This window comes from Gekko japonicus, unplaced genomic scaffold (assembly GCF_001447785.1).
Source record: "Gekko japonicus isolate JY-2015 unplaced genomic scaffold, Gekko_japonicus_V1.1 scaffold900, whole genome shotgun sequence".
Taxonomy (NCBI): Eukaryota; Metazoa; Chordata; class Lepidosauria; order Squamata; family Gekkonidae; genus Gekko; species Gekko japonicus.
This window is the reverse complement of record NW_015160864.1, coordinates 390,015-415,344: the sequence shown is the minus strand read 5'-3', so window position 1 is coordinate 415,344 and position 25,330 is coordinate 390,015. Positions and strand designations below refer to the sequence as shown.

The following is a 25,330-nucleotide window of genomic DNA, read 5'->3' as shown; positions in this document are numbered from 1 at the left end:
GATGTGGGGAGGCAAGAGGACTGAGCGGGGGATGTGATGCTGTACAGTCCACTCTCCGATGCTGCTGTTTTCTCCAGGGGAACAGACCTCTGTAGCCCGGAGATCATCCAGAATTCCAGGGGAACTCCAGGCCCCACCTGGAGGTTGGTACCCCTGTCTGTGCAATTCACTATTTTGTAGGCAGCCGGTTCGTAGCTGCTACTGGGGCATGCTCAGGAAGTCTTGGACTGCAAGTGCTCGATGGGGGTGGTAGGTTCCTCACAGTGTGATCCTAAGCGGAGTTGAAGTCTTCCAAGTTCATAAAAATCAGTGGACTTAGAAGGTGTGTCACTCCGCTTAGGAAGGCACTGTCAGTCTTTCAGGTTAATTCAGGAGGCTGCTAAATGTATGACTCCCATCAACACCGAAAGGGAGTCATTTGCAAGAAATACGGGTTTATCCTCTGTTTCAAGAGCCGGGGCTTCTCTGCAGTTCTTATTGTCCTCACTTGAGGGCCCATTCTGCATCATTCCCCCCCTTTTCGGCTTGTGTTTTGCTCCCTCTGGTGGTCACTTGACTATTTCATCACTGTATTTCCGGTTTATTTCCGGGCACTTTTGAAGTGCTTGGGAATAAATGACTGATACAGCAGTGCAATATCGAAATGACCACTAGAGGGACCAAAGCACGTGAAGAAAAGAAAGAAATGCAATACTGGCACACAAACAATGAAATAACATATGCAGAAAAGCCCCCCCCCCCCGTCTCTGCAACAGGTTGTTCCCCCTCCCTTTGTAAAGCCTGTGGCTTGGAGAGGGAGGGAAGGAAGGAGAAAATAAAGGGCTGCAATGGTCACTGAGAGGTAAAAAATAAGGCTAAGGCCAATGGTGCAACTAAGAAAAAAATACATATATTTTAAAAAGGTAAAGGTTCCCTTGCTCGAAAGCCAGTCGAGTTCGACTCCAGGGTTGCGGTGCTCATCTCCGTTTCAGCCTAAGAGCCAGCGCTGTCCAAAGACGTTTCCGTGGTCATGTGGCCGGCATGACTAAACACCAAGGTGCACGGAATGCTGTTACCTTCCCACTGAAGTGGTACCTATTTATCTACTTGCAATTTCTTGCTTTCGAACTGCTAGGTTGGCAGGAGCTGGAACTAGAGACGGGAGCTCACTCCGTCATGCTGCACACTCGGGTTTCGAACTGCTGAACTACTGACCTTCCACAGCCTGCAGTTCAGCGTCTTAACCACTTGAGCCACCGCAGCTCCTAACATATATTTTACCACTCAGCTAAAAATTCCCTACGCGTTCCACCAGGGGATACTTAAATGGTTTTGCATTTACTTGATTGCAATGAACAATTTGATTTTTTAGATTTTTTAATTTTTATAATTTATCTAAATAACCATCGTTATATAACTACAAGCAGGAACCCGTGAGACATTCACAGGAAAATTCCCCCACAAGTTCTATGTTTGAGTCTATGTCCCAGAAAAGAACCTGAAGCACAGTTAATGCTTGTCACATATTATATAGCTGCCACTTCTGTTTCCCTCCCTGGCTTGTAAGTACAGCTGTTGTACACTCACCATTGTCTCTCTCCTTAGCCACTAGCTCTTTGCCTTCTTATCTATTGCTGAATTGTAAGTGCCTTGCAGTCAGAGACCTGCCGATTTTCATTTTAACCTGTAAATGTCTGTGAGGTACATGCTGATATCACTGTGTACATAATTAAAAACAATTGCATGTAATGCAGGAGGTCGTCTTCTTCCTTTTTTAAGTTTTCAGATTTTTCTGCAAACCTATGGGGTCACCCAAGTTTGCAGAAAAACTTGCTTGGGGTAAGTATACCCCCTATCTGTGGAAATAAGTATCTGCACATAGGGGACTGTTGGGAATTAGATATATAGATGGGAACTCAGTGTTGTATTTGTATAATATTCTTAGATTCCCCCAAAAAAAGCCTGTTAGTGAAACGTGGAGGGAATTTTTAACTGAGTAACAAAACAGACATTTTCCCTTTACTTGAACCATCAGCCTTGCCCTTATTTTTATCTCTTGGAGTGGGAAGGACCTGGAAGGTGTGAGGGAACTCCCAGTGAGAACAACGAGCACCTCTGTTGGTGTGTGTGCATGCATGAACATATTTTGTGAGCATCCTTCAAACGCTCCAAAATGCAGGTCAAGCATTTTCAAGGGACCGTCTGGAAAGCTTACCAAAAAAAGTAAGCAGTTTTGGGACACGCATGGGGGCCTTTGCTCATCTTGACCAATTACCTGGGAATTTCTTCCCCCCTCCCTTCCCTAGTCTGCTCCCCTATGAGTTCCCCCATACCTGCCCGTTCCTTCCCTACCTCAAACCACAATCTTTGCCACCCAGAAAAGGAACAGGCAGAAGAACCTGCAGCAGTTGTGCCTTCTGCTCAATTTCAAAGCTACAGCCAAAACCTTCAGGTATCATCCTGGTGACGCTGTTCATAAGCGCAAATGGAATGAGTGAGAAACAGCCATTGACCAGCCGGTCAAACACAGCCATTGTGGGCACAATAGAATGGCGACTGTTTGTTGAGGGGCATCTAGCCTGCCTTAAATGTACCTGAACTCCAATTAGCACCTTAGAAGTACCGATGGATTAAGGCTGAGCCTCGGGCAGCGGTTATAAGTGTGACTGGTAGGACACGTGCTGATAATCATCACTCTCCATGAGCAGAGGCTGGGTCTCCTCCAAAATCATCTTCTTCTTCCGACATCCCAGCACAACACATCCAGCGATCAGTGCAGTGAGGAGGCCACCTAACACGGCCGCTCCTAACAACCAGGGCCAGATCTGTCGGGCTTGCTCCCAATAAGGCACGAACAAAGTCTGGAAAGGGTCATCTGCAAACAAAGAGCAAAAGGGAGGAAGTGCCCTCACGTTAACATCAAGGAACAGGTAACAGCAGGCATGCTGGAACACTGACCAGCGATGTGGGAACAGAGAGACCTTGTTCCAGCAATGATTGGTGTTTTTTCAACCTCACGAAGTGCTTCAGACTCATAAGAACAAAAGAGAAGCCAACGTTGGATCAGGCCAATGGCCCATCTAGCCCAACACTCTGTCACGGTGGCCAAAAATACCAGGTGCCATCAGGAGGTCCACCAGTGGGGCCATGCGTCAAGGCTGAAGTGCCCATTTGCAAATGGACTCTTTGTCTGGAGTTCAGAGAATGCGAGGCCGCCATGATGCAAGCACTCTTACTAAGACAGTTGGGAAGGGGCTGTAGCTCAGTGGTAGAGCCTCTCCTTGACATGCAGAAGGTCCCCGATTCAATCCCTGGCATCTCCCATTAAAATAAACAGGTGGTAGGTGACGTGAAAGACCTCTTCTGCCTGAGACCCTGGAGAGCTGCTGCCAGTCTGAGCAGACAATACTGACCTTGATGGACCAAAGGTCTGGTAAAGGATAAGGCAGCTCCTTGTGTTCATGTCTTACATCCAGGTGAGTTTCATGCTATCTCCTATAGCTTTACGTCATGCGAACAGGAGGTCCTGCTGAATCAAACAAAGCATGCAATTCCCTGTTTCCCGCAGTGGCCAATCAGATGCCCTGGAAGGCTTGCAAGGAGAGTCATAGTGGCCCAAATCTGCCAATTTTTTCGCCCTCCAGCATTCAGATGCACACACTGGATGTCCATTCAGCTGTTGTGACTAGAAGCCATTGATGGACCCCTCCTCCCTGAGTTTGTCGCATGCCTTTTAAAAGCTGTCTAAGCTAGAAGCCATCACTACATCACAGGGCAAGTTGTTCCACAAGTGCATTGTGGATTATGTGAAGAAGCGTTTCCTTCAGTCTACTGCTCATCAACTTTGTGAGATGTCACCAACATTTGGGGAGGGTGGAGGGGTCTATCAGTGGCTACTAGCTACGGTGACTGGAGGGAATGCCCATGTTCAGGGACAGTCAACCTCTGAAATCCAGAGCTAGGAGGCAATACCAGGGGAAGAACTTGGTCTCTGTACCCTGTACACTGGCCCTCCAGGGGAACTGGTTGGCTACTGTGGGAGACAGGATGCTGGACTAGATGGACTATTGGTCTGATCCAGCAGGGCTCTTCTGATATTCTTATCAGGGGAAGGCCTCTGCCTCTATGCACTCTTGTTGGCCCTCCAGAGGAAATGGTTGGCCACTGTGTGAGACAGGACGCTGGACTAGATGGACCACTGGTCTGATCCAGCAGGGCTTTTCTTATGTTCTTGTCATGGGAAGGCTTTTGCCTCTATGCACTGTTGTTGGCCATCCAGAGGAACTGTTTGGCCACTGTGTGAGACAGGATGCTGGACTAGATGGACCCTCACTGGTCTGATTCAGCAGGCCCTTCTTATGTTCTTATCAGGGGAAGGTCTCGGCCTCCATGTCCTGTTGTTGGCCCTCCAGAGGAACTGTTTGGCCCCTGTGTGAGACAGGATGCTGGACTAGGTGGACCACTGGTCTGATTCAGCAGGCCCTTCTTATGTTCTTATCAGGGGAAGGTCTCGGCCTCCATGTCCTGTTGTTGGCCCTCCAGAGGAACTGTTTGGCCCCTGTGTGAGACAGGATGCTGGACTAGGTGGACCACTGGTCTGATTCAGCAGGGCCCTTCTTATGTTCTTATCAGGGGAAGGCCTCAGCCTCCATGCCCTGTTGTTGGCCCTCCAGAGGAACTGGTTGGCCACTGTGTGAGACAGGATGCTGGACTAGATGGACTATTGGTCTGATCCAGCAGGGTTCTCCTTATGTCCTTATGTTCCCTAACCACTTTCTCCATGTCATAATTTTGTAAACCACTAGAACATCTTTCTGATTCCCTTTGCCATTCGTAATCCTTTTTCTAAGCTGAAACATTTCTAAACATCACTTTGAAACAACCAAAGGGAGAAGGAGACTTTCTGAAGACCCCTATTTCTCGTCTCTCAGAAGGAGACAGCAGGCAGAATTTAGAAGAGGATGGGGTGAATACCAGCACAATGGCTAAAAGTGCCATTACTTTCAGTCCACTTGCAATGCACTTTGCCGCTGGATCTTACGGTGTGAAATGGCAACATGCACTTGCCAAAGATCACTAAAGTGCATGGAAAGTAGACTGAAAGTGCATTATTTGGTGCACGTGAAAGCATCCTAAGTTAAAGGTAAAGGTTTCCCTTGCTTGAAAGCTAGTTGAATCCAACTCTAGGGGGCAGTGCTCATCTCTGTTTCCAAGCCAAAGAGCCAGCACTGTCCGAAGACATTTCCATGGTCATGTGGCCGGCATGACTAAATGCCAAGGCGCACAGAACGCTGTCACCTTCCCACCAAAGCGGTACTCATTTATCGACTTGCAATTTCTTGCTTTTGAACTGCTAGGTTGGCAGGAGCTGGGGCCAGAGACAGGAGCTCACTCCGTCATGCGGCACTCAGGTCTCGAACTGCTGAATTTACAGACCTTCCAGTCTGCAGCTCAGCATCTTAACCTCTAAGCCACCGTGGCCCCTTGAAAGCACCCTAACTACACACAAAAGGATTTATTCCTCAGGCACGATCACATCCCGCGACTTCTTTCCTGCCATTTCCACCTCCCATTAAGTATCTGCATCTGCAGTCATCTGAGACGCTTTCCCAACAGATCCTCTCAATCTCTTCTGAGCTCCCCAACTGATAGTCACCGGCTTCAAAAGACTTGGAGGTGGGAAACATTAATTACTTTTTTTAAAAAGAACAATCTGCTGTTTTCTGCTGTTAATTAAGTCGGTGCTGAGAACGGTAGTCATAACCTACACGGTGTTTTCTGCTTGAAGGGGACTTTCCCCCTCCCCGTGCGTTTTAATTAGTTCCCTCTCCCCTGTAGCCTGAGAAAATTCCCCTGGCTAAATTTAATCCTTTTTATCTTGCAATCAGATGTTTTCAGTCTTGTTGTCCCTGGCCCCACATTTTAGGAAACTAAACACCTGTTGCCCCACCAACAACAACAGGATATTTCCCATGTACTGTCCATAGGGCTGCCAACCTCCAGGTGGTATCTGGAGATCTCCTGGGATTACAACTGGTCTCCAGGTGACACAGATTAGACAGAGAAAATGGCCACTTCGGAAGGTGGACTCTATGAAACTATACCCCATAGAAGCCCCTTCCCCTCCCCAACCCCCGCTGTCCTCAGGCTCCACTCCCCAAATCTCCTGGTATTTCTTAGTCGGGAGCTGGCAACCCTAACTGTCAATCTTCTTTAAAGCCAACCAGTCATCCATCAGCATCATGCATCAAAAGGGCAAGTATCCCCCCCCCATGCCAGGAATGATGTAAGAATCGAAGGCAGCAGGTATTGGGAAGGACCTTTCTCTGCCCGATAACTTGGAGATCCAGCTGCCAGTCAGAGTAGTGACTTGATATAAGGCAGCTTTGTAGGGCAAGGCCAAGCCAAGGAAGCACTGGAGGAATACAGAGATCTTCTATTTCAGAGTTGGGTGAGCTGAGAGATTCCTCAAGATGGGTAGCCTTGTTAGTTGTTCGAGTCCTGACAATTTCTGGAGGAATCCTCATGCGTAAAGAGAGCCAGTGAGGTGCAGTGGTTAAAGTGACAGACAGGATGTGGGAGACCTAGATTGGAATCCACACTTGTGCTGAAGGAGGAGAAGAAGAAAAAGAAGAAGAGGAGGAGGAGCAGGAGATTGGATTTATACCCCGCCCTTCACAGGAGGGCCTGGCAGGAGCTGGTCCATGGGGTCGCGAAGAGTCGGACTCGACTGTGCGACTGAACAACAACAACAACTTCACTACCTGAAGGAGTCTCAGAGCAGTTTACAATCTCTTTTCCCTTCCCCTCCCCACAACAGACACCCTGTGAGCAATGCTCCCTCTAAGCCGTGGAGTCTTGTGAGCAAAAATTCTACTTTGTGAGCTACTGGCATTAAAGTTGTGAGCGGGCGATTTGGCTACTGCATAAATTAGCTTTCTCCAGAGCCATCCTTCCTGAGCGAAGGCAAAAATGTGTGAGGCGGAGGCTAAAAAACTGTGAGTTAGCTCACGTTAACTCAGCTTAGAGGGAACACTGCCTGTGAGGCAGGTGGGGCTGAGAGAGCTCTTTCGAGGACTGCTCCTGAGAGAACAGCTCTGAGAGAACTTATGACTGACCCAAGGTCACACCAGCAGCTGCAAGTGGAGGCGTGGGGAATCAAACCCACTTCTCCCAGGTTAGAGTGCGTGCTCCTAACCACCACACCAAACTGATCTTGGGCCAGTCAGACTCTCTCAGCCTCATTTACCTCACGGGATTGTTGTGAGGGTAAAATGGAGGAGAAGAGGAGGATGCTGTACGCTGCTTTGAGTACAAGTATTTAAATCAGAATACATAAATTCTGCAAATGGCAGCAATCGGGCTTCTGATCAATCAAATGGGTCCTCCTTGCGCAGAACTCTCACGAAACGTCCCTTTGCCATGGCGTCTCGTGAAGCCCCGTGATTTCTGCTTTCAGCCTTCAAAGTCGAAGGCGGCAGCTGCTCAGCTACGGCCAACGCAGGTGCAAACAAAATCACCAGCCGTGACAAGGGTCTTCCAGCACAGTGCTGAATCCAGGCCCAGGCAAGCGGCATTTAGCTGAAGAACGGAATGGGAGAGGCGGGATTCTCTTTGGGGCCAACTTGCCAAGGTCAGCCCAGGTCTCTCGCACCCTTGAGCCAGAAGACAAAATGTTTCCACGGGGCACCATCGCCCCAAAGGCTAAAGGATCTTTCTGGCAGATTGCCTGTGTGGCAAAAGCTATTTCAGTGTTAAAATGCGCTGGAAATGCTTCTGCTTGCCGTTGGTGGGTGATTTCTGGCCTCCCGGCTCAGAGCTGCATTTGCAGCCGAATGCAAACAAATGGCGATGAGATTTCGTAGCGAGAACCGAAAACCGGGGCGACGTGCCGCTCTCGCATCTCGCTTGTGGCTTTTGGGAAATAACTGACCGAAAGCAAAATCAGACCTCAAAGGGGACATAGTTCAGGGATGGAGAACATTTGTAGACAGGAGGGTCCTGTGTTCACTCTCTGGTACCTCTAGCTGAAAGCTGGGGCAGGAAAGACCTTTCTCAGCTGAGACCTGGGGATCAGTTCCAGTCAGAGCAGATGCTACTTGCAGCAGTGCTAAGAAAAAGAGAGAGCCAGTGTGGTGTAGTGGTTAGGAGCATTAAACTAGTATCTGAGAGACCCAGGTTCGAATCCCTACTCATGCCACAGAAACTCGCTAGGTGACCCTGGGCCAGTCACCCTCTATCAGCCTAGACTACATTACAGGGTTGTTGTGAGGATAAAATGGAGGAAAGCAGAACAATGTAAGTCACTTGGGGAGAAAGAAAGGGTACAAATGAATTAATTAAATAGGTTAAAAGGGTCTTCATTCTTCTTTACCCAGTTTCTCCCTGAAATCCAGTAATCTGCCCCCTCTCCACCTGTTAGGAATTTGGAGTCTGCTTTGAATCAATTCCATTTTTGGCAAAAAAGGGGGGGGAGTTTAAAGAGAGGAGGGGCAGAAAAGGAGGTTCTGCAGGATTTCACCCGGCCCTTGCTCAGAGGCAGGCAACGTCTCCCCAGACCTTCTCATCTTCCTACTAGAGCATCACCACGTTATTTGTAAAGTGAAACAACAGCAAGAATTGAAGTTACAAGAGGGCGCCTTGATCTTTCTTCAAGCAGAAATCAGAAAAATGAAAAGAGAAACCTTCCTTTTAAAAGGGAAAAATACAGAGAACAAGAGGAATCAACCGCAAATAGTGGATTTTGGGAAAACGAAATTCCCCTCCCTACAAAAACGCTACTGTTTGTTTATTTACTTCAGTTATACCCCGCCTTCCTCCCCTAAGGAGACCCGGAGCAGCTTAACATTCTTCCATTCCCTATTTTATCCCTTCTGAGGTCGGTGAGACTGAGGGTGTGTGACTGGCCCAAGGACACCCAGCAAGCTTCCATGGCAGAGCAGGGCTTCGAATCCAGGTCTCCCACATTCTAGTCCAGCACTCTAACCGCTACACCACACTGGCTCTCTGCTGAACTAGACGGACCAACAGTCAGGGCCTTTCTTAGGGGGCTTTCTGAGGACTACCAGTAGATATTGTTCTGCGCAGCAAAAGGCTCTCCAGGGTGATAATTATGGGTGTGGGAAACCCCCCCCCCCCGGTCTTTTTTTGGTTCAGGTATCTCTCCTTATTATAAAAGAGTTTTGGTGTCCCTCCTGCACACGCTCCCGCAGCCTTTCGCTCTCGCACCTGCCAGTCTGAAGGATTCCCTGGCTGCATTGGCTAGCTCCCTTGCCTCTGTCCCACCCACAGAGGTGCTGAGCCGGCTGGCAGTGTCTCTGCCTCACTGTGCTTTGAGCCAGCCAAGGGGATGGGCGCTCTGGTGGACGGAGGGTGAGCAGGCCCACTGGGAGAGGTGGAGAAGAGGCGCAAGAGCCCACATATGTTCCAAAATGCCACAGTCAAGGTGGGGGCAGGGCGGCGACTGCTGCAGCAAGAGGCCGCCCCTCTCCTGGCAGCCTTGTTGTCATTGTCCGCCCCAGCTGAGGCGGCTCTGACACTGCTCTGCACTGCACCGTGCCGCCACCACACCGAGAGGCCTCCCTGATGCGGGCCCACCGCCATGCCAAGACCCTCCTCCTCTCTGACCCTAGCAACAGGAGCTGGGACACAGCCACCGGCAGAGTGCCTATGCTCTACCCATCGCTGTGCCCCACGGACGAGGCCACCACCGCCCCTTCTTCTCCCGAGAGGCGGGCTGCCAGATGGCGGCCCAGCTAGAGCTCGTTGCATTTGTCTCCGCAACGGGCCATCTTCCTAGTATTGAATAATGCTATGGTATTCCCCTCCCTACAAAATATTCAGGAAACCCGAATTTTTTTCGGCTCCATTATACCCTATGGAGAATTGACTGGGGGTATCTGCGGCTCAATGGTGGGGCTGTTTTTTGAGGTAGAGACACCAGATTTACAGCATAGCTGCTGATGCCTCTCCTCAACCCCCCAAAGTTTAAAAAAGATTGGACTAAAGGGTCCGATTCTATGGGCCCCTGAAGAAGGTGCCCCCATCCTCCATTGATTTCAATGGAGGAAAAAAGGCATTTAAAGGCAACCAACCTTTAATTTTGTCTATCCAGCGGTCCTGAAAATCCCTTATATTTTTGGGATTTTGGGGGGCTTGCCCATTTCAGATACACGAACAATATCCAAAATCTATATCCAGCTGAACCAATACCCCCAAAATACCGATAAGGTATATTTTGGGTATTCTTTGGCTCGCATTTAGCTGAATGCACACCCCTAGTGAAAATGTAGTTCTTGACAGAGCCCTGGCTTGGATGGCCCAGGCTAGCCCAATATCATCAGATTCTGAAAGCTAAGAGGGGTTGGCCCTGGTTAGTACTTGGATGGGAGACCACCAAGGAAGACTTGGTTTGCTACACAGAGGCAGACAATGGCAAAGCATCTCTGCTTGTCTCTTGCCTCGAAAACCCCACAGAGTCACCATAAATCTGCTGCAACTTCCTGGTGCTTTCCACCACCAGATTTACACCCTTCTAAGATGCAAACTCTGCTTAGGATTGCAGCAAGAGTCATGGAACTTCAGTGTCCTGGAGAGTTGGATTCTATCTCTCAGGCCTTCATGGGAGCAGCTTTGTTTTGCATGAGACAAAACGGTGAATTTATCCCCTCCAGGCAGTTTTGGACTTTCTCTGCACTGTTCCTTCTAAGATTCCACACAGCTGTCTCAAAACATGGCTTCTGTGCTTATAATGGGAGCCTAGACACAGATCTGACACATATAGGGTGCGTTCAGACGCGCCATTTGATCTGGTGTCGTGACTGTTCAACAACGGATTTTATATGCATGATCACAGAGTCGACATCTGCCTCCCATCCCCAGCCATTGGTTTCCGGCTCAAAACCCCCCTTTAACCCAGAGTCTTTTGTTACCAGATCCCAAGTGGTGTTTTCTCAGTTCTCCCGTTTAAAGCCGCATTTTTCGGCTGTTTGATTGCTCCTTCGGTATCAAGCCACTTCCGGTGGTAAGTGTGATCACAATTATCCAGATTAAAGATAATCGTGTCAGAACCGGACCAGTTTAAACCGGTCTCAGCACACCGTCTGAACGCACCCTCAGGGTGTCCAGTGCATTACCTGGGTTTGCTAGATATTCATAATCGTATCCCAGGTCTTGCGACAAAATGAAGAATTCTATGTTCCTTGAGAGAGGAATGAAGGGGACCATGTAGGATTCCCGGTTGTGTCCGATGGGGGCGTTGGCTGCAGGGTAAACCTCACGGTCGGGTCGGTGTCTTCTGAGCCACTGTTCAAAGATGCTGTAGAAAGAGGCATTCGTGTTAGCAATCGTGGCAAATAGGTAAGGGACTTTTTTGCGAAGAGGAGAAATGCAGCTGGCCCAGTTCTCTCAAGGAGGTTTTTTCCCTCTTGTAGGGTGGTTGGCTTCATTTGAGGCTGTGTGTTGACAAAATAGGTTTTGAAATGGCATACGACTAGGAGCATTTAAGTGGAGGACACCTGGGAGTGGGAGTCCTGCTGACACTCTGATAGCTCTTCTTTGGGAGTGATGTCATGGCACCTGCAATACTCCAGGAATTCCCCCAATCCCTATGGGAAAGACCATAGAGATTTGGAAGCATTCCTAGAGCATCACAGATGCCAAGAGGTCATTCCCCCCGTTTTTCTGCCTACATTCCATTGAGAAAGTGTGGAGGATGGAGTGGGGGGGTTTGACCGCTGCGGGTGGGCATCTGATAAGCCCCTATCATATCCTATATCTTGCTGTGTCTTCTGATCAAAAAGGCTCTCCAGAACCTGTAAGGTGACTTCCACATGATGTCGGAGCTCTTATTGCTGGCAACAAATTGCCCATGTGGTTCTTTTCCTCACACTTCCCTGGATGCCCCGCTCTGAAAGAGCCACTAATCTGGAGGAATGTTTCAGCATCCTGCAACATCAGAGGAAGGTCTTGGCCTCTCTGCCCTGCTTATTGATCCTCTGTGGCAACTGGTTGGCAAGTGCGTGAACCAGGATGCTGGAACTGACAGACCACTAGTCTGATCCAGCAGGGCTCTTCTAATGTTCTCGCTTTGAAAACAACGCCCAGTGCAGTACAGTTTGCACACCCAAAGACTAGAAAACAGAAGTGGAAAGACCAGGGCTCCATTCAGCTGTACGCTGGCCTTCTCATGCATATGCAGCTTACAGAGCTACACAGAGCCACATTGCAAGTTCGGAAGAGGAATACTTCTCTCTTTATTCGAGAAGTGCACTTTGGATAGGAAAGGGTAGAAACATGATAGATTACTAACTTACAAGCTAAAGGATGGAGGCAGATGGTGAGAGGCCCATCTGCCTCATGGGGCCAAGAGAGGACTGCATCAGTGTTCCCTCTAAGCTGATTTGGTGTGAGCTAGCTCACAGTTTTTTAGCCTCCAGCTTACACATTTTTGTCTTAGCTCAAGAAGGATGCCTCCAGGGCAAACTAATTTATGCAGTAGCCAAATCGCTCACTCACAGCTTTAATGCTCACAAAGTAGAATTTCTGCTCATAAGACTCCACAACTTGGAGGGAGCATTGGACTGCATGTCCCCTCTCTTGGTGCATGCAGGTAGAGAGCAAGTCTTCATTCAGAAAGAGAGAGAGAGAGAGAGGGGGGGGGGCAGGAAAGAGAAACTGGTCCCTGAGATCACAATCTGCATATCAAAGAGGACAGTGGCAGAAGAGTAGATACAGGAAGAAAGGTCAGTGTGCCTATCTAGCTATCTAGCCTCTCTTGCCACTCAGGCTGGAGGTCTGAGACAGGGACATCGCATCTGGAACTTCCAACAGACAGTCCTTCAGATACCCTGGCCCCAAGCCATGTAAGGGCTTTGAAGGACAAAAACAATACCTTGGGTTTGGGAGAGGGTCAATAGCCAGTGTAAGCATAATAGGCCACACCTAACAGCAGAAACTCATTAGGATTGGCTTCATTAGGGGTGTGTGGTCTAACATGCAAAGAAGTTCCTGCTCCAAAAAAAGCCCAGGGTTTTGACAACAAACAAGGTAAACAGAATAAGAAGCAAAAGGTGAGTGTGGTAACATGGCGTGTGGCCTAATATGCTAATGAGCTGGGTGTCAGGGGTGTGGCCTATTATGCTAATGAGTTCCTGCTGGGCTTTTTCTACAAAAAAACCCCCCTGCACGGAATGGATGTCATCCTGCAGTTTCCACTTTATGAAAGTTTATGGACGGTGCCATTAGTAGCCCGAGGGTGGAACGCTTTGTCCTCACTGGGGCAGTCAAATGCAGAATTCACCTGAATTGGGGTTTTGCAGTGCTGGCTCCTCCTCTGCTCACACGGTGAGAAAAAGAGAAGTCCATCCAGACTTTGCTCTTCGGAATCTAAGCCAGGCAAGGCTAACCTTTTCGAAATAAAAGCATGAATCATTTCCGCAGCGGCGGAAGGGCGCCCAGTCGCCTGCTCCGTAATTACCTGGGACGTAATCAGGGTGAAAGACCTTACACAGTCTAACATCACATGAGCCAAAGAGCACCGGCTCAGAGATTAGCAGACCAAGGGGTGGCACTCATAATAATTTATCAGTATGTTCACCAAGTTTGGGGGAAAGTTTGCAGTCTGAACCTTTTCTTTTAAAAATGAACTTTTGCAACAAGAGAGAAGGGAAGACATTGGATTTATACCCCGCCTTTCACTATCTGAAGGAGTCTCAGAGTGGTTTACAATCCCTTCCCCTACCCCTCCCCACCACAGACACCCTGTGAGGGAGGTGGGGATGAGAAAGCTCTCTCGAGAACTGCCTTTGAGAGAACAGCTTTGAAAGAACTTGTGACTGGCCCAAGGTCACACCTGCAGCTGCATGTGGAGGCGTGGGGAATCAAACCCGGTTCTCCCAGATTAGAGTCCACGTTTCTAACCACTACACCAAACTGGCTACACCACTATACCAAACGAGGCGAATAACCTTTCCGCAAGCTATATGTTTCACAGTCTCATCAGATCTTGGAAGTTAAGCAAGATCAATGCTGGTTAGTACTTGGATGGGAGACCACCAAGAAAGTCCAGGGTTCCTACATAGAGAAAGGCAGTGGCAAACCACCTCTGTTCATCTCTTGCCCTGAAAACTCTATGAAGCCATAAGTCAGTTATAACTTGACACCACCATATTCTGCTTATGTAATCTGCAAGGACAGGCCAAGCGCTTGCTAGAACAAGGCCCATGCTTTGACCACTCAGACCTTGTTAGATCTGCAAGATGCCCATCTAGAGCAGTGTGGTGTTTTCGACAGAGGTAAGCCAGGTGTCCCTGTCAAATTCACAGCAGGGAATTATAATAATGGCCATCCTAGTTGTTTTTTTATCAGAAAGTACTCGGGTGTATTCTGTCTCTGAAAAACAGGTTGCTTACTCATAACTGATTATCTTCTTCGTGGTCATCTGTGCAGTCACACCCATGGGATTATGCGCCCGCGCTGATCCGAATCAGTGGTATGCAAAGCTCACAACAGGATTTTCGCGCCTCCCTCCCAGGCATGCGCGGGAACCCCACTGCGCATGCCCAAGGAGGAGGGACACGGACATCCTGCCAGTTCCTTCTGACCGCTGTCATGTCAATAACCAGAGAAAAGTACTGAAGCGACAGCAGTGGGGAAGGACGGGTGCGTGGTGTGACTGCACAGATGACCACGAAGAAGATCATGCAGATTCCACTCAGTGACTGGCCCTGTGGAATTTCTCAAAGGTCAGGCTTCTGAAGTTTCACTAGATATTGTCTATTTTCAGGTTTACAATACCAGCCAGAATGGACAGTAATTTGCTTATTAAAACATAAAATGAAAGCCGAGACTCCCTGGATGCTGTGAGGCCACTTATTTGGCAGAATTACCTAACAGAAATTGCAACCAAATTCAATGTGGACCCCCCCCCCCCCCGATTTGGAAATGTATGCCATAAATACCCAAAGTCTAGAAAAACTGAAATGGGCAAAGGCTGCCATTTTGAGATGCCCTCACTGATTTTTATTCTAAGGGACAAGGCGATATTTGATTCATAGAACAGAGTGGGGAAAAGCTAAAAGCCACCCCTGCCATGGGCTGAAACTGAATAGGGCCCCCATCCCTTAGTATGTGAGTTTTTAAATATCTTTGAGAGTTCCATCCATAGAACTCAAAAATGTTTTGTGTAGTCAGACTCTGGACTCAGAGAAGTGGCCATTTTGTGTCAAATCCTGCGGTGAATGACAGAAAACCCTTCAACTTATAGACAGGGCTATAGTCAAAGTAAATGAATGGATGTGCCCTACCCACCTATTCTAGTCACCTGAGCCACTCACAGGTACTTTTTATGCACTGAGTGGTAGGAATGTTTGCCACTTGCTAAAAATCAGTGTATATGAGCACACATACAAGGGTCAAAACTTTCTGAGAACACTTTAACTGTGCTATCACCATCTTGTGATTTATGCATGGATTTGAATTTTAATCTTTTATTATATTACTAGGAATAAGGCCCATTGTGGAAATAAATACAATAAGCTCTAGAAAGAGGATCTGGGAGATTGCCCTGGCCTTGGGCACTCAGCGTCAATTTGCTGTGGCAACCTCAGCATAATGACACAGAGTCTACCATTTTCTCCAGAGGAACTGATCTCTGCTACCTGAAGAGAAGTTGTAATTTTGAGTGATCTCCACCCCTCACCTGGAGATTGGCAACAATGGTTTCCCAGATTGGCAACAATGGTTCCCCAGGAGGAAATGACTAGTTTGGAGGGTGGCGTCTATGGCATTGTACCTGTCTGAGGTCCCACCCCTCAAACACCACCGTCTCCAGCCTCCACCCCTCAAGACTTCAGGAATTTCCCAACCTGGATTTGGCAACTCCATCTCCTTCCCAGCCCTTAACTGCCTCTCACTCTTCAGCTTTCCGTCTCCCACACACACACCTGCAGCCTCTACCATGCTCTGAAGCCCTGACTGCTACGTCACATTGGCTGTCATAGGAGGGCCATCTCAGCAGGGTATAAAGACACAGAGTCCACCATTTTCTCCAGGGGAACTGATCATCAGGCATCATAGACTTTACCATAAAATTTCCAGGAATTTCCCTACCTGGAGCTGGCAACCCTAGTCAGGACTGGCACCAATGAGTTTTCTCCCAAAGACCAAAATAGGCATGGAAAGGGCCTTTTACTGACAGAACCAAGCCTAGCAACAAGCACTGAGGGGAAAGTAGGGTTGCCAGCTCTGAGTAGGGAAATACCTGGAGAGTTGGGGGGTGGATCCTGTGGAGGGCAGCATTTGGGGAGGGGGAAGAACTCAGCAGGGTATAATGCCATAGGGGAACTGATCTCTGCCTGGCAGACCCTGCTCTGAAGCACTAATTGCTATGCCTAGGGTAGCCCCAACTGAACCCCAGACAACAGATCCCCCCCCCCCCCCAGAAAATAACTGCTGTGGATAGTGGGCTCTATGGCATTTTGTTCATCTGAGGCCTCTCCCCTCCCCAAACTCTGGCCCCCTTAGACTGGCTTCCTTAGACACAGAATATTCCGGAATTTCCCAACCTGGAGCTGGCAACCCTAGTCAGGACAGGCCCCAATGAGTTCCTCACAGAGGCCTGGAAAGGGTTTCCTTCTACCAGCAGCCACTGAGGGAAAAGTTAGTTCCACAGAGAAACCAAGCAGGAGAAGTGTCTTTGTCGGGAGAGACAGCCGTTTGCAATAAATAAGCAATGAGAACAGATTCGCCCCACCCAAGAAGCTTTCTGAAAATCAGGTGCTTTGGTTTAGTAGCACACGAACACATGAAACTGCCTTATACTGAATCAGACCCTGGGTCCATCAAGGTCAGTATTGTCTACTCAAACTGGCAGCAGCTCTCCAGGGTCTCAGGCAGAGCTCTTTCACATCACCTCCCAGATGGTCCTTTAAACAGGAGATGCCAGGGATTGAACCTCGGACCTTCTGCATGCCTCGTAGATGCTCTCCCACTGAACCACAGTTTCCTCCTAAAATATAAAAACTTCCACTGAAAGAATTAGCACTTTTGTTTTTAAAAAGTTTTTAAAAGGTAAACTTTCCAGCTGAAAAAAAAGTGTTCTTTATCTTGTGAAATAATACAGCACTTCAAGGGCTATTCAAGGAAAGTAAGGTTAGTGTTAGGGTTAGCTTAGGGTTAGGGTTAGTTTTAGGGTTAGGGTTAGTTTTAGGGCTAGGGTTGGTTAGGGTTAGGTTAGGGTTAGCATAGAGTTAGGGTTAGTTTTACTGTTAGGGTTAGCCTAGAGTTAGGGTTAGAGTTAAGGTTAACTTAGGGTTAGGGTTAGTTTTAGGGTTAGGTTTAGCTTAGGGTTGGGATTGGTTAGGGTTAGTTTTAGGTTAGGGTTAGCCTAGGGTTAGGGTTAACGTAGGGTTAGGGTTGGTTAGGGTTAGGGTTAGTTTAGGATTAGGTTTAGTTTAGGGTTGGGGTTGGTTAGGGTTAGGGTTGGTTAGGGTTAGTTTTGGGTTAGGGTTAGTTTTGGGGTTAGAGTTAGGGTTATCTTAGGGTTGGTTAGGGTTAGGTTAGTGTTAGACTTAGGGTTAGGTAAGGAAAGTATTCCGGACAAAAATAAAAATAGCAGTTTTTACTGAATGAATGTGTTCTTACGCTCTGAACTTAATGGCCCAGCCTGGCCCAATTTTGTCAGATCTTGGAAGCTACGCAGGGTCAGCACTGGTTGGTACTTGGATGGGAGACCACCAAAAAAGTCCAGGGTTACTATGCAGAAGCAGGCAATGGCAAACCACCTCTGTTCATCTCCTGCCTTGAAAACCCTATGGGCTGAGACTTGATGGCATTTTTCACCACGGCATGTCCCTAAAAAATTGGGGGCATGAAGATATACATGGGCACATGGACTTTATTCAGTATTGTCTATTCAGACTGGCAGCAGCTCTCCAGGGTCTCAGGCAGAGGTCTTTCTCATCACCTACTGCCTGGCACATGGACTTTGTTTTCTGTTCGTTTCTTGGTAGTGCCACCTGAAACAAGCCCAATGAGGAAAGGCTGAGGGACTTGGGAATGTTCAGTGTGGAGAAGAGGAGGTTGAGGTAGGACAGGATTGCTCTCTAGAAGTATCGGAAGGGCTGCCACTTAGAGGAGGGCAGGGAGCTGTTCCTGTCGGCAGCAGAGGAGAGGACTCGCGATAATGGGTTTCAATTAAGGGTGGGAAGGTACTGGTTGGATATTAGGGAAAACTTTTTGACAGTCAGAGTTGTGCAGCAGTGGAATCAGCTGCCTCAGGAGGTGGTGAGCTCCCTCTCCCTGGCAGTCTTTAAGCAGTGTCTGGACAAACCCTTGTCAGGGATGCTCTAGGCTGGTCCTGTGTTGAGCTGGGTGATGGACTACATGGCCTGTATGGCCCCTTCCAACTCCATGATTCTGTGGTTCTATGTGACATCTCCACCTCTTGAGGAGGATAGCGGTCACCTCTGGATCGGGCGATATTTCTTCATATGGGGCCTAGAGTTCAATTGGGGCTCGTTGTGGTTCTATTTTTTAACCTAATTAGTCTGCCCTTTGAAGGACTGCAAACAACTTCATCCTCAGCCAGCGAAGTACAGACCGATCTGAGCCCCGAGCTGACAAACATTTCACGCGACCGAGAGAATGTTACAGATTTACTGTAAGTGTAGGCGTCAGGCCGGAGCTAATGGCTTGCCTCCTGACCTGCCTTTGTCTGTTAGGACTACCGTGGATTGGAGCTGTATTTCATGCCACTCCGTAGCATATCATTTGGAGCAAATTTCGTCATTGGAGAGGGAGGCGAGGGCTGGGAACCAGCTTGAGTCTCGCAGCGTGAATACCAAACTATAAAGGTAATACCAATAATAATATTTGCCATGCATGCCAAGCCTTTGAAATCCCAAATTGCTGCATGAATATTAATCAATAATCCAGCTCAAAACGGATCACCTTGCAGAAGGGTGAAACGAGGTGGTAGGCCTCTGTTCCCTTAACCTGATTGGCTCGGGAGCCCCAGAAGTAGGGGGTGTTTAGTCCTAGAATGGCAACATATGCCCGCCCTTCCCATGTCAGTGCTCTACAGCACTGCCTACACTCACTTTCTGCAAATATTGCTATTATTCCGAAAATGTAACCGTTTCGGTGTGCTTTTTGGTGTATCTCTCCATCTCCTACTCGGAAACTGCAGTCACGGGTTACTTATTGGGCCAATGTCAGGGATTGGCACGATTGACAAGCTACCAGGTCATAAGAGGTCCCACTGCTGAGTCTGACCACTGGCCGATGGGACTTAGAGAAGCACAGGAAGTCACACGCCATTGCTTGTAAGTGATTCCCTGCCCCCAGAGGTTCCTGTCAATGTCATAACATTGGTGGAGCTTGAAGAAATACAGAGGATTGTCCGCTCCTTCACCTAGGAGAGAGGAAGAGTCTATGCCTGTGCACATTCAAGAGGACATTGGAGGTCATTTTGCCTGGACCCCCTCCACGGATACCAGGCCTGTGCCCATCTGCCCTGGGAGTTGTTTGGGGGTGGGGCCTGGGAGGGAGAAGTGTCATGATGTTTTGACATCACTTCTGAGCAATGCTCACTCTAAGCTGTGGAGTCTTGTGAGCAAAAATTTTACTTTGTGAGCTGTTGGCATTAAAGTTGTGAGTGAGCAATTTGGCTACTGCATAAATCAGTTGGCTCTGGAGCCATCCTTCCTGAGCTGAGACAAAAATGTGTGAGCCGGAGGCTAAAAGACTGTGAGCTAGCTCACACTCAGCTTAGAGGGAACACTGTTTCTGAGTGAAGAGAGGATACTGGACTAACTGAACCACTGGTATGTGCTAACAGAATTTCCCATATTGCATACTGGTAAGATTTTGGGCCGTATCTGCAGAAATATAGTGTCCAGATCACGCAAAGTGACGGTATCGCTCGACTCTGCTCTGGTTAGACCTCACCTAGAGTATTGTGTTCAGTTTGGGGCACCACAATTGAAGAAGGATACAGACAAGCTGGAACGTCTCCAGAGGAGAGCAACGAAGATGGTGAGGGGTCTGGAGACCAAGTCCTATGAGGAAAGGCTGAAGGAGCTGGGTACGTTTAGCCTGGAGAGGAGACGACTGAGAGGTGATATGATAACCGTCTTCAAGTACTAGTTGAAGGGCTGCCCTATAGAGGATGGTGTGGAGTTGTTTTCTGTTGCCCCAGAAGGTTGGACCAGAACCAATGGGTTGAAATTAAATCAGAAGAGTTTTCTGCTAAACGTTAGGAAGAACCATCCTGACAGGGCGGTTCTTTAGTGGAACAGGCTTCCTCAGGAAGTGGTGGGCTCTCCTTCTGGTGAAAACCAGTGAGGATTGTGAGGCACTCCAAAGGGATCTGTCAAGGATGGGCGAGTGGGCGTCAACATGGCAAATGGGGTTCAATGTGGCCAAGTGCAAGGTGATGCACATTGGAGCCAAAAATCCTAAATATAAATACACGTTGATGGGGTCTGAACTGGCAGAGAGATCTTGGAGTTGTAGTAGATAACTCACTGAAAATGTCTAGACAGTGTGTGACTGCAATAAAGAAGGCCAATGCTATGCTGGGGATTATTAGGAAGGGTATTGAAAACAGATCAGCCAGTATCATAATGCCCCTATATAAATCAATGGTGAGACCTCATTTGGAATACTGTGTGCAGTTCTGGGCACCACACCTTAAAAAGGATATTATAGCTTTGGAAAAAGTGCAGAAAAGGGCAACTCGAATGATAAAAGGGTTGGAACACTTTCCCTATGAGGAACGGTTAAGGCGCTTAGGGCTCTTTAGCTTGGAGAAACGATGACTGAGGGGTGACATGATTGAGGTTTATAAGATTATGCATGGGAAAGAGCAGGTAGAGAAAGAGGTACTTTTCTCCCTTTCTCACAATACAAGAACTCGTGGGCACTCCATGAAACTGCAGAGCGGTCGGGTTAGAACGGATAAAAGGAAGTACTTCTTCACCCAAAGAGTGATTAACACATGGAATTCACTGCCACAGGAAGTGGTGGGTGCTACAAGCATGGACGGCTTCAAAAGGGAATTAGATAGGCATATGGAGCAGAGGTCCATCAGTGGCTGTTAGCCACAAGGTATAGATAGGGGCTCTGGGGCAAGTGATGCTCTGTATTCTTGGTGCTTGGGGGGGGTCAACAGTGGGATGGCTTCTAATGTCCTGGCCCCACTGGTGGACCTCCTGATGGCACCTGGTATTTCTTGCCACTGTGTGACACAGAGTGTTGGACTGGATGGGCCTTTGGCCTGATCCAACATTGGTGTCTCTTATGTTCTTATGTTCTTCTTTGGAGGTTTTCAAGCAGAGGCTAGATGGCCATCTGACAACAATGCTGATTGTGTGAACTGAGGCAGATCATGAGAGAGAGGGCAGGAAGGGTTGTTGTCTCAGTGCTTACTTCTTGTAGCCCTTTCTTACATGCCCAGGGAAATGCTGATCACCACTTTGGGGTCAGGAAGCAATTTTTCTCCAGGATAGTCTGGCTGGGGATCCTGTAGGCCTTTTGCCATCTTCTGGGCATGGAACAAGGATTACTGGGGGTGTGGAGATGGAGGTATTTGTGCATTTCCTGCCTTGTGCAGTGGGTTGGACTAGATGACCCTGGAGGATTCTTCCAGCTCTATGATTCTATGAAATCCCAAGTCCTAGAAATAAAATCATGCTCTAATACAATTGGACATTCAATTTGCATTGGTCTTAACTGCTACCAGCTAAAGCACAAACTTAGGTTACCATAGTACCATAGTACGCATACGTAAGAATCATCATCTTAGGCAGAAGTTTATGATTTCTCCTTGACAAGCCTCTTCTACCTGCTATGGCGGCTAGTACAATATGATGTGAATCAGGAGAAAGAATTTCTGCTTAATGTTGCCATCGACAAGATTGATGGATTTATGGCTTCCGGTCGAGCTAAGATGGAGGACTAACGCACTTCACGATCGTGTGAAGTGAGCGACAGCTGCTTTTGACAGTTTGGGCAGTTTCTAGCCCAACGCATCGCTCCCCAGCGAGGGGGGGGGGACAAGCAGGCAGCCGAGCCTAAGAGGGAGTGTGAGGTTGGCGTGATTTAGCTTCGGAAGAAGCTGAAACAGGCTTTGATCTCCTCCCACAAAGAAGGCAAATGCCAAGCAACTCTCCAGCAGCTGATCGAGCCGGATTACCGGCATAAATCCTTCAACAGCCGACCTCTTGATGAAGGGGCAACAACAGTGAGTGAAAAGAAGCAATGCGAAACCCGTTCTGATCGCGCTAGATAACAATAAACGTACCGCATACCTGAACTAAGATAAGATGCAATTTGAAACAAGCGGTTGAGCGGATATAGAATAAACATTCCCAGAAACTTGATTCCGGAAAAGAAAATAGTTGATTGAAGGCTACAAAACTGCAAAAAAATATATTGTTTAACATTCATGTGGTAAGGATCGAGATGTGCGCACAGCTGCGAAATAGAAACTGACAAAATACATCGCGGGAAGAATAGGTCAGTGTAACCACAAAAGAGTGCCGAGTGGGTTGAAGAGGAAGAGGAAACCCTGGACGGGCTGTAATTAACAGGAAGTAACTCGGACTCTATAAGGCGCAGGACCGGATGTGAGTACATGCGAGCAGACGGGACCTGCAGAAATGGCAAACTGACCTACTCTATACCGGATTACCATAGAGAAGTTGCGCCCGACATTTTGAGGAGGACTTCAATTTAATTTGCTGTTTAAACGTTTATCAGAGGGTCTGTAAAAGCGAAAACAGATGGAACTGGCTGACCTGCAGGTTATCTTCTAGAAGAGACTGTTTGTCTGTGAATTTGAGCACTGCAGTGAAAATCGCCAAAACGGAGACCAGAAGGGGAAAGAAAAGAGCTGACTCAGACCCTGACATTAAACCAGTTGTGAGATCAAGGACAAGCTCTACATCAACCCCCAAAATGTCAAAAGAGAGGGAGAAGGAGAGGAAAGAGATGCAGACTGCCATGGAAGCGATGGAGAAAAGGATGATGGATGCGATACAAGCCATGGGGGAGCAGATTGAAAAAAGAATGGGAGCTCAGATTGTTAAACAACTGGAAGAACAGATGGAAAAACAACTGGAGGCACAAATGGCAAAGCAAACTCAGATCCATTTGAAACAACTTGAGGAAGTCCAAGAGAAAAACATAACAGCAATAAAGGAATTGGTTACTTCAGAAATAACTTCAATCAAGCAAGAGATAGAAGGAGTCAAAAAAGAAATACAGGATAATGCAACCAAAACTACAGAAACGGAAGAGAAGATGCAACAAATGGAGGAGAAACAGGATTCTTTGACTCAACAACTTAGAAGATCTGAAACAATGATGGAGTTCAGAAGGATGCAAACTCATCTGAGATTTAGAGGTATCAAAGAGAAAGAAAATGAAAATATAAGAGAGGAGATGATGAAGGCGATAACTCTATTCTTGGGCGAAGATGAAGGATCAATGGAATCAGACTTTGATTTAATTTATAGAGTGAACTCCAGAATTGCGGAAAAGAAAAATTTACCACGAGATGTAATTGTACAATTTGTGACAAGAACAACAACAGAAGACATCTTTAAGAAACAATTCACCGTCCCGTTTGAAATGGAAGGAAACAAAATTATGGTCATGAGAGAGCTCCCAAGAGCAATACTTCAGGACAGAAAAAGGTATAAACCTTTGGCTGACAAACTGAAGGCGTTGAACATCAGATATAGATGGGAAATTCCGCAAGGTTTATCCTTCACATACAAAGGAGGGAGGATTCTGATCAGATCGGTGACGGATTTTTACAAATTCAAAGCGGACAATTTAGATGACTTTGGAGAACTTTAAATTAAAACGCATAATGGATTACAAATTGTTGTCATGGAATGTGAATGGATTAAATTCACCAAACAAGAGGAAAAGAATCAATTATTGGATACAAAAACAAAATTGTAATGTGATATGCTTGCAAGAAACTCATATCAGAAAACAAGATGTTAAATATTTAAAAAATGTTAAATTAGGATTGGAATTTTGTTCTTCGGCCCTAAACAAGAAGAAAGGAGTGGTGACATATGTGAAAAATCACTTGCAACCTAAAGAAATTTTTAACGACTTGGAAGGGAGATATGTGGGTGTGGAAGTTATGATCCAACAAAAAAAGACACTGGTGATCAATTTATATGCACCCAATGGAGCAAAGGAGAAATTTTTTAAGGACTTAAATGAGCACCTACAAAAACAAACTTATGACCAAGTCATTATGGCTGGAGACTTTAATGGAACTATAGACCGCTTGGACAGAAAACCACAAAAAGGCAACGAAAATAGTGGAAAATTGCCAAGGAACTTTTTTGAAATAGTCAAACAGGAAAAATTAGAAGATGTTTGGCGGAAATGGAACCCGACACAGAAAGACTTTACATTTTATTCCAATAGACATTGTTCTTTTTCCAGAATTGATATGATTTGGATGTCAGAAGAATTGTCAATGAAAACACATAAAATTGAAATTTTGCCCAGATGTAATTCAGACCACAACCCTGTTGTGTGGAGCTCTATAGAAAGGAACAAATCCTTCCTTTGGAGAATAAATGAAGATTTGTTGGATAAAAAAGCTGTAGTAGAATTGCTAAAGGAAGAAACAAAACAATTTTTTAAAGAAAATTTAAACAAAGAGACCCCGATACAGGTTGTGTGGGATGCCTACAAAGCCGTGATGAGAGGAATCCTCATCTCGCAAAATGTGAAGCAAAAAAAGGAAAAATTTCAAAAACAAGCAGAAGTGTTGGAAAAAATAGCCCAAAAAGAAAAAGAATTAAAAAAGAAACCTGGGAAAAAGAAAATCATCAAAGAATTGCAGTTGCTAAGAGAGCAACTGAATGAAACTTTGAACCATGAACTCTATTGGAATTTAAAGAAGTTACAGCAAAAATCTTTCGAAGGGGCAAATAGACCGGGAAAATATTTAGCTTGGCAACTTAAAACTAGAAAAGAAAGAAGAATGATAACCAAAATTATAGAAGATGGAAAGGAATTCGTTGACCCTAATGGTATAAAGAGAAGTTTCTTCAAGTATTATGCCAAATTATTCCAAGCAACTAGAACTGATCTTGAGAAGATTAGAACATATCTGGAAGAAAGTCCACTATCTAAAATAAGCAGTGAATTTAAGGATTTATTAAATGGTCGAATTCAAAAAGAAGAAGTGACGAAGGCGATTGAAGAATCGAAGTTGGGAAAGGCGCCAGGGCCGGACGGATTTACAGCAAAGTTTTATAAAAAAATGAAAGAGGAAATTCTTCCGGCCATGGAAGCTTTATCCAACGAA

The 25,330-nt window shown here is 46.9% G+C and overlaps 1 protein-coding gene across 1 annotated transcript in view; it reads right to left on the bottom strand.

Moving 5' to 3' along the window:
- Positions 1-2,633: 2,633 nt before the first annotated feature.
- TYR (tyrosinase) overlaps positions 2,634-25,330 on the bottom strand; it is a 71,376-nt gene continuing 48,679 nt past the window's right edge. The window contains exons 4-5 of the mRNA XM_015421974.1: positions 11,115-11,296; positions 2,634-2,854 (exon numbers count right to left, since the gene is read on the bottom strand). Of these exons, the coding sequence (XP_015277460.1) occupies positions 2,634-2,854; positions 11,115-11,296 (403 nt within the window). The remainder of the gene's footprint in view (positions 2,855-11,114; positions 11,297-25,330) is intronic.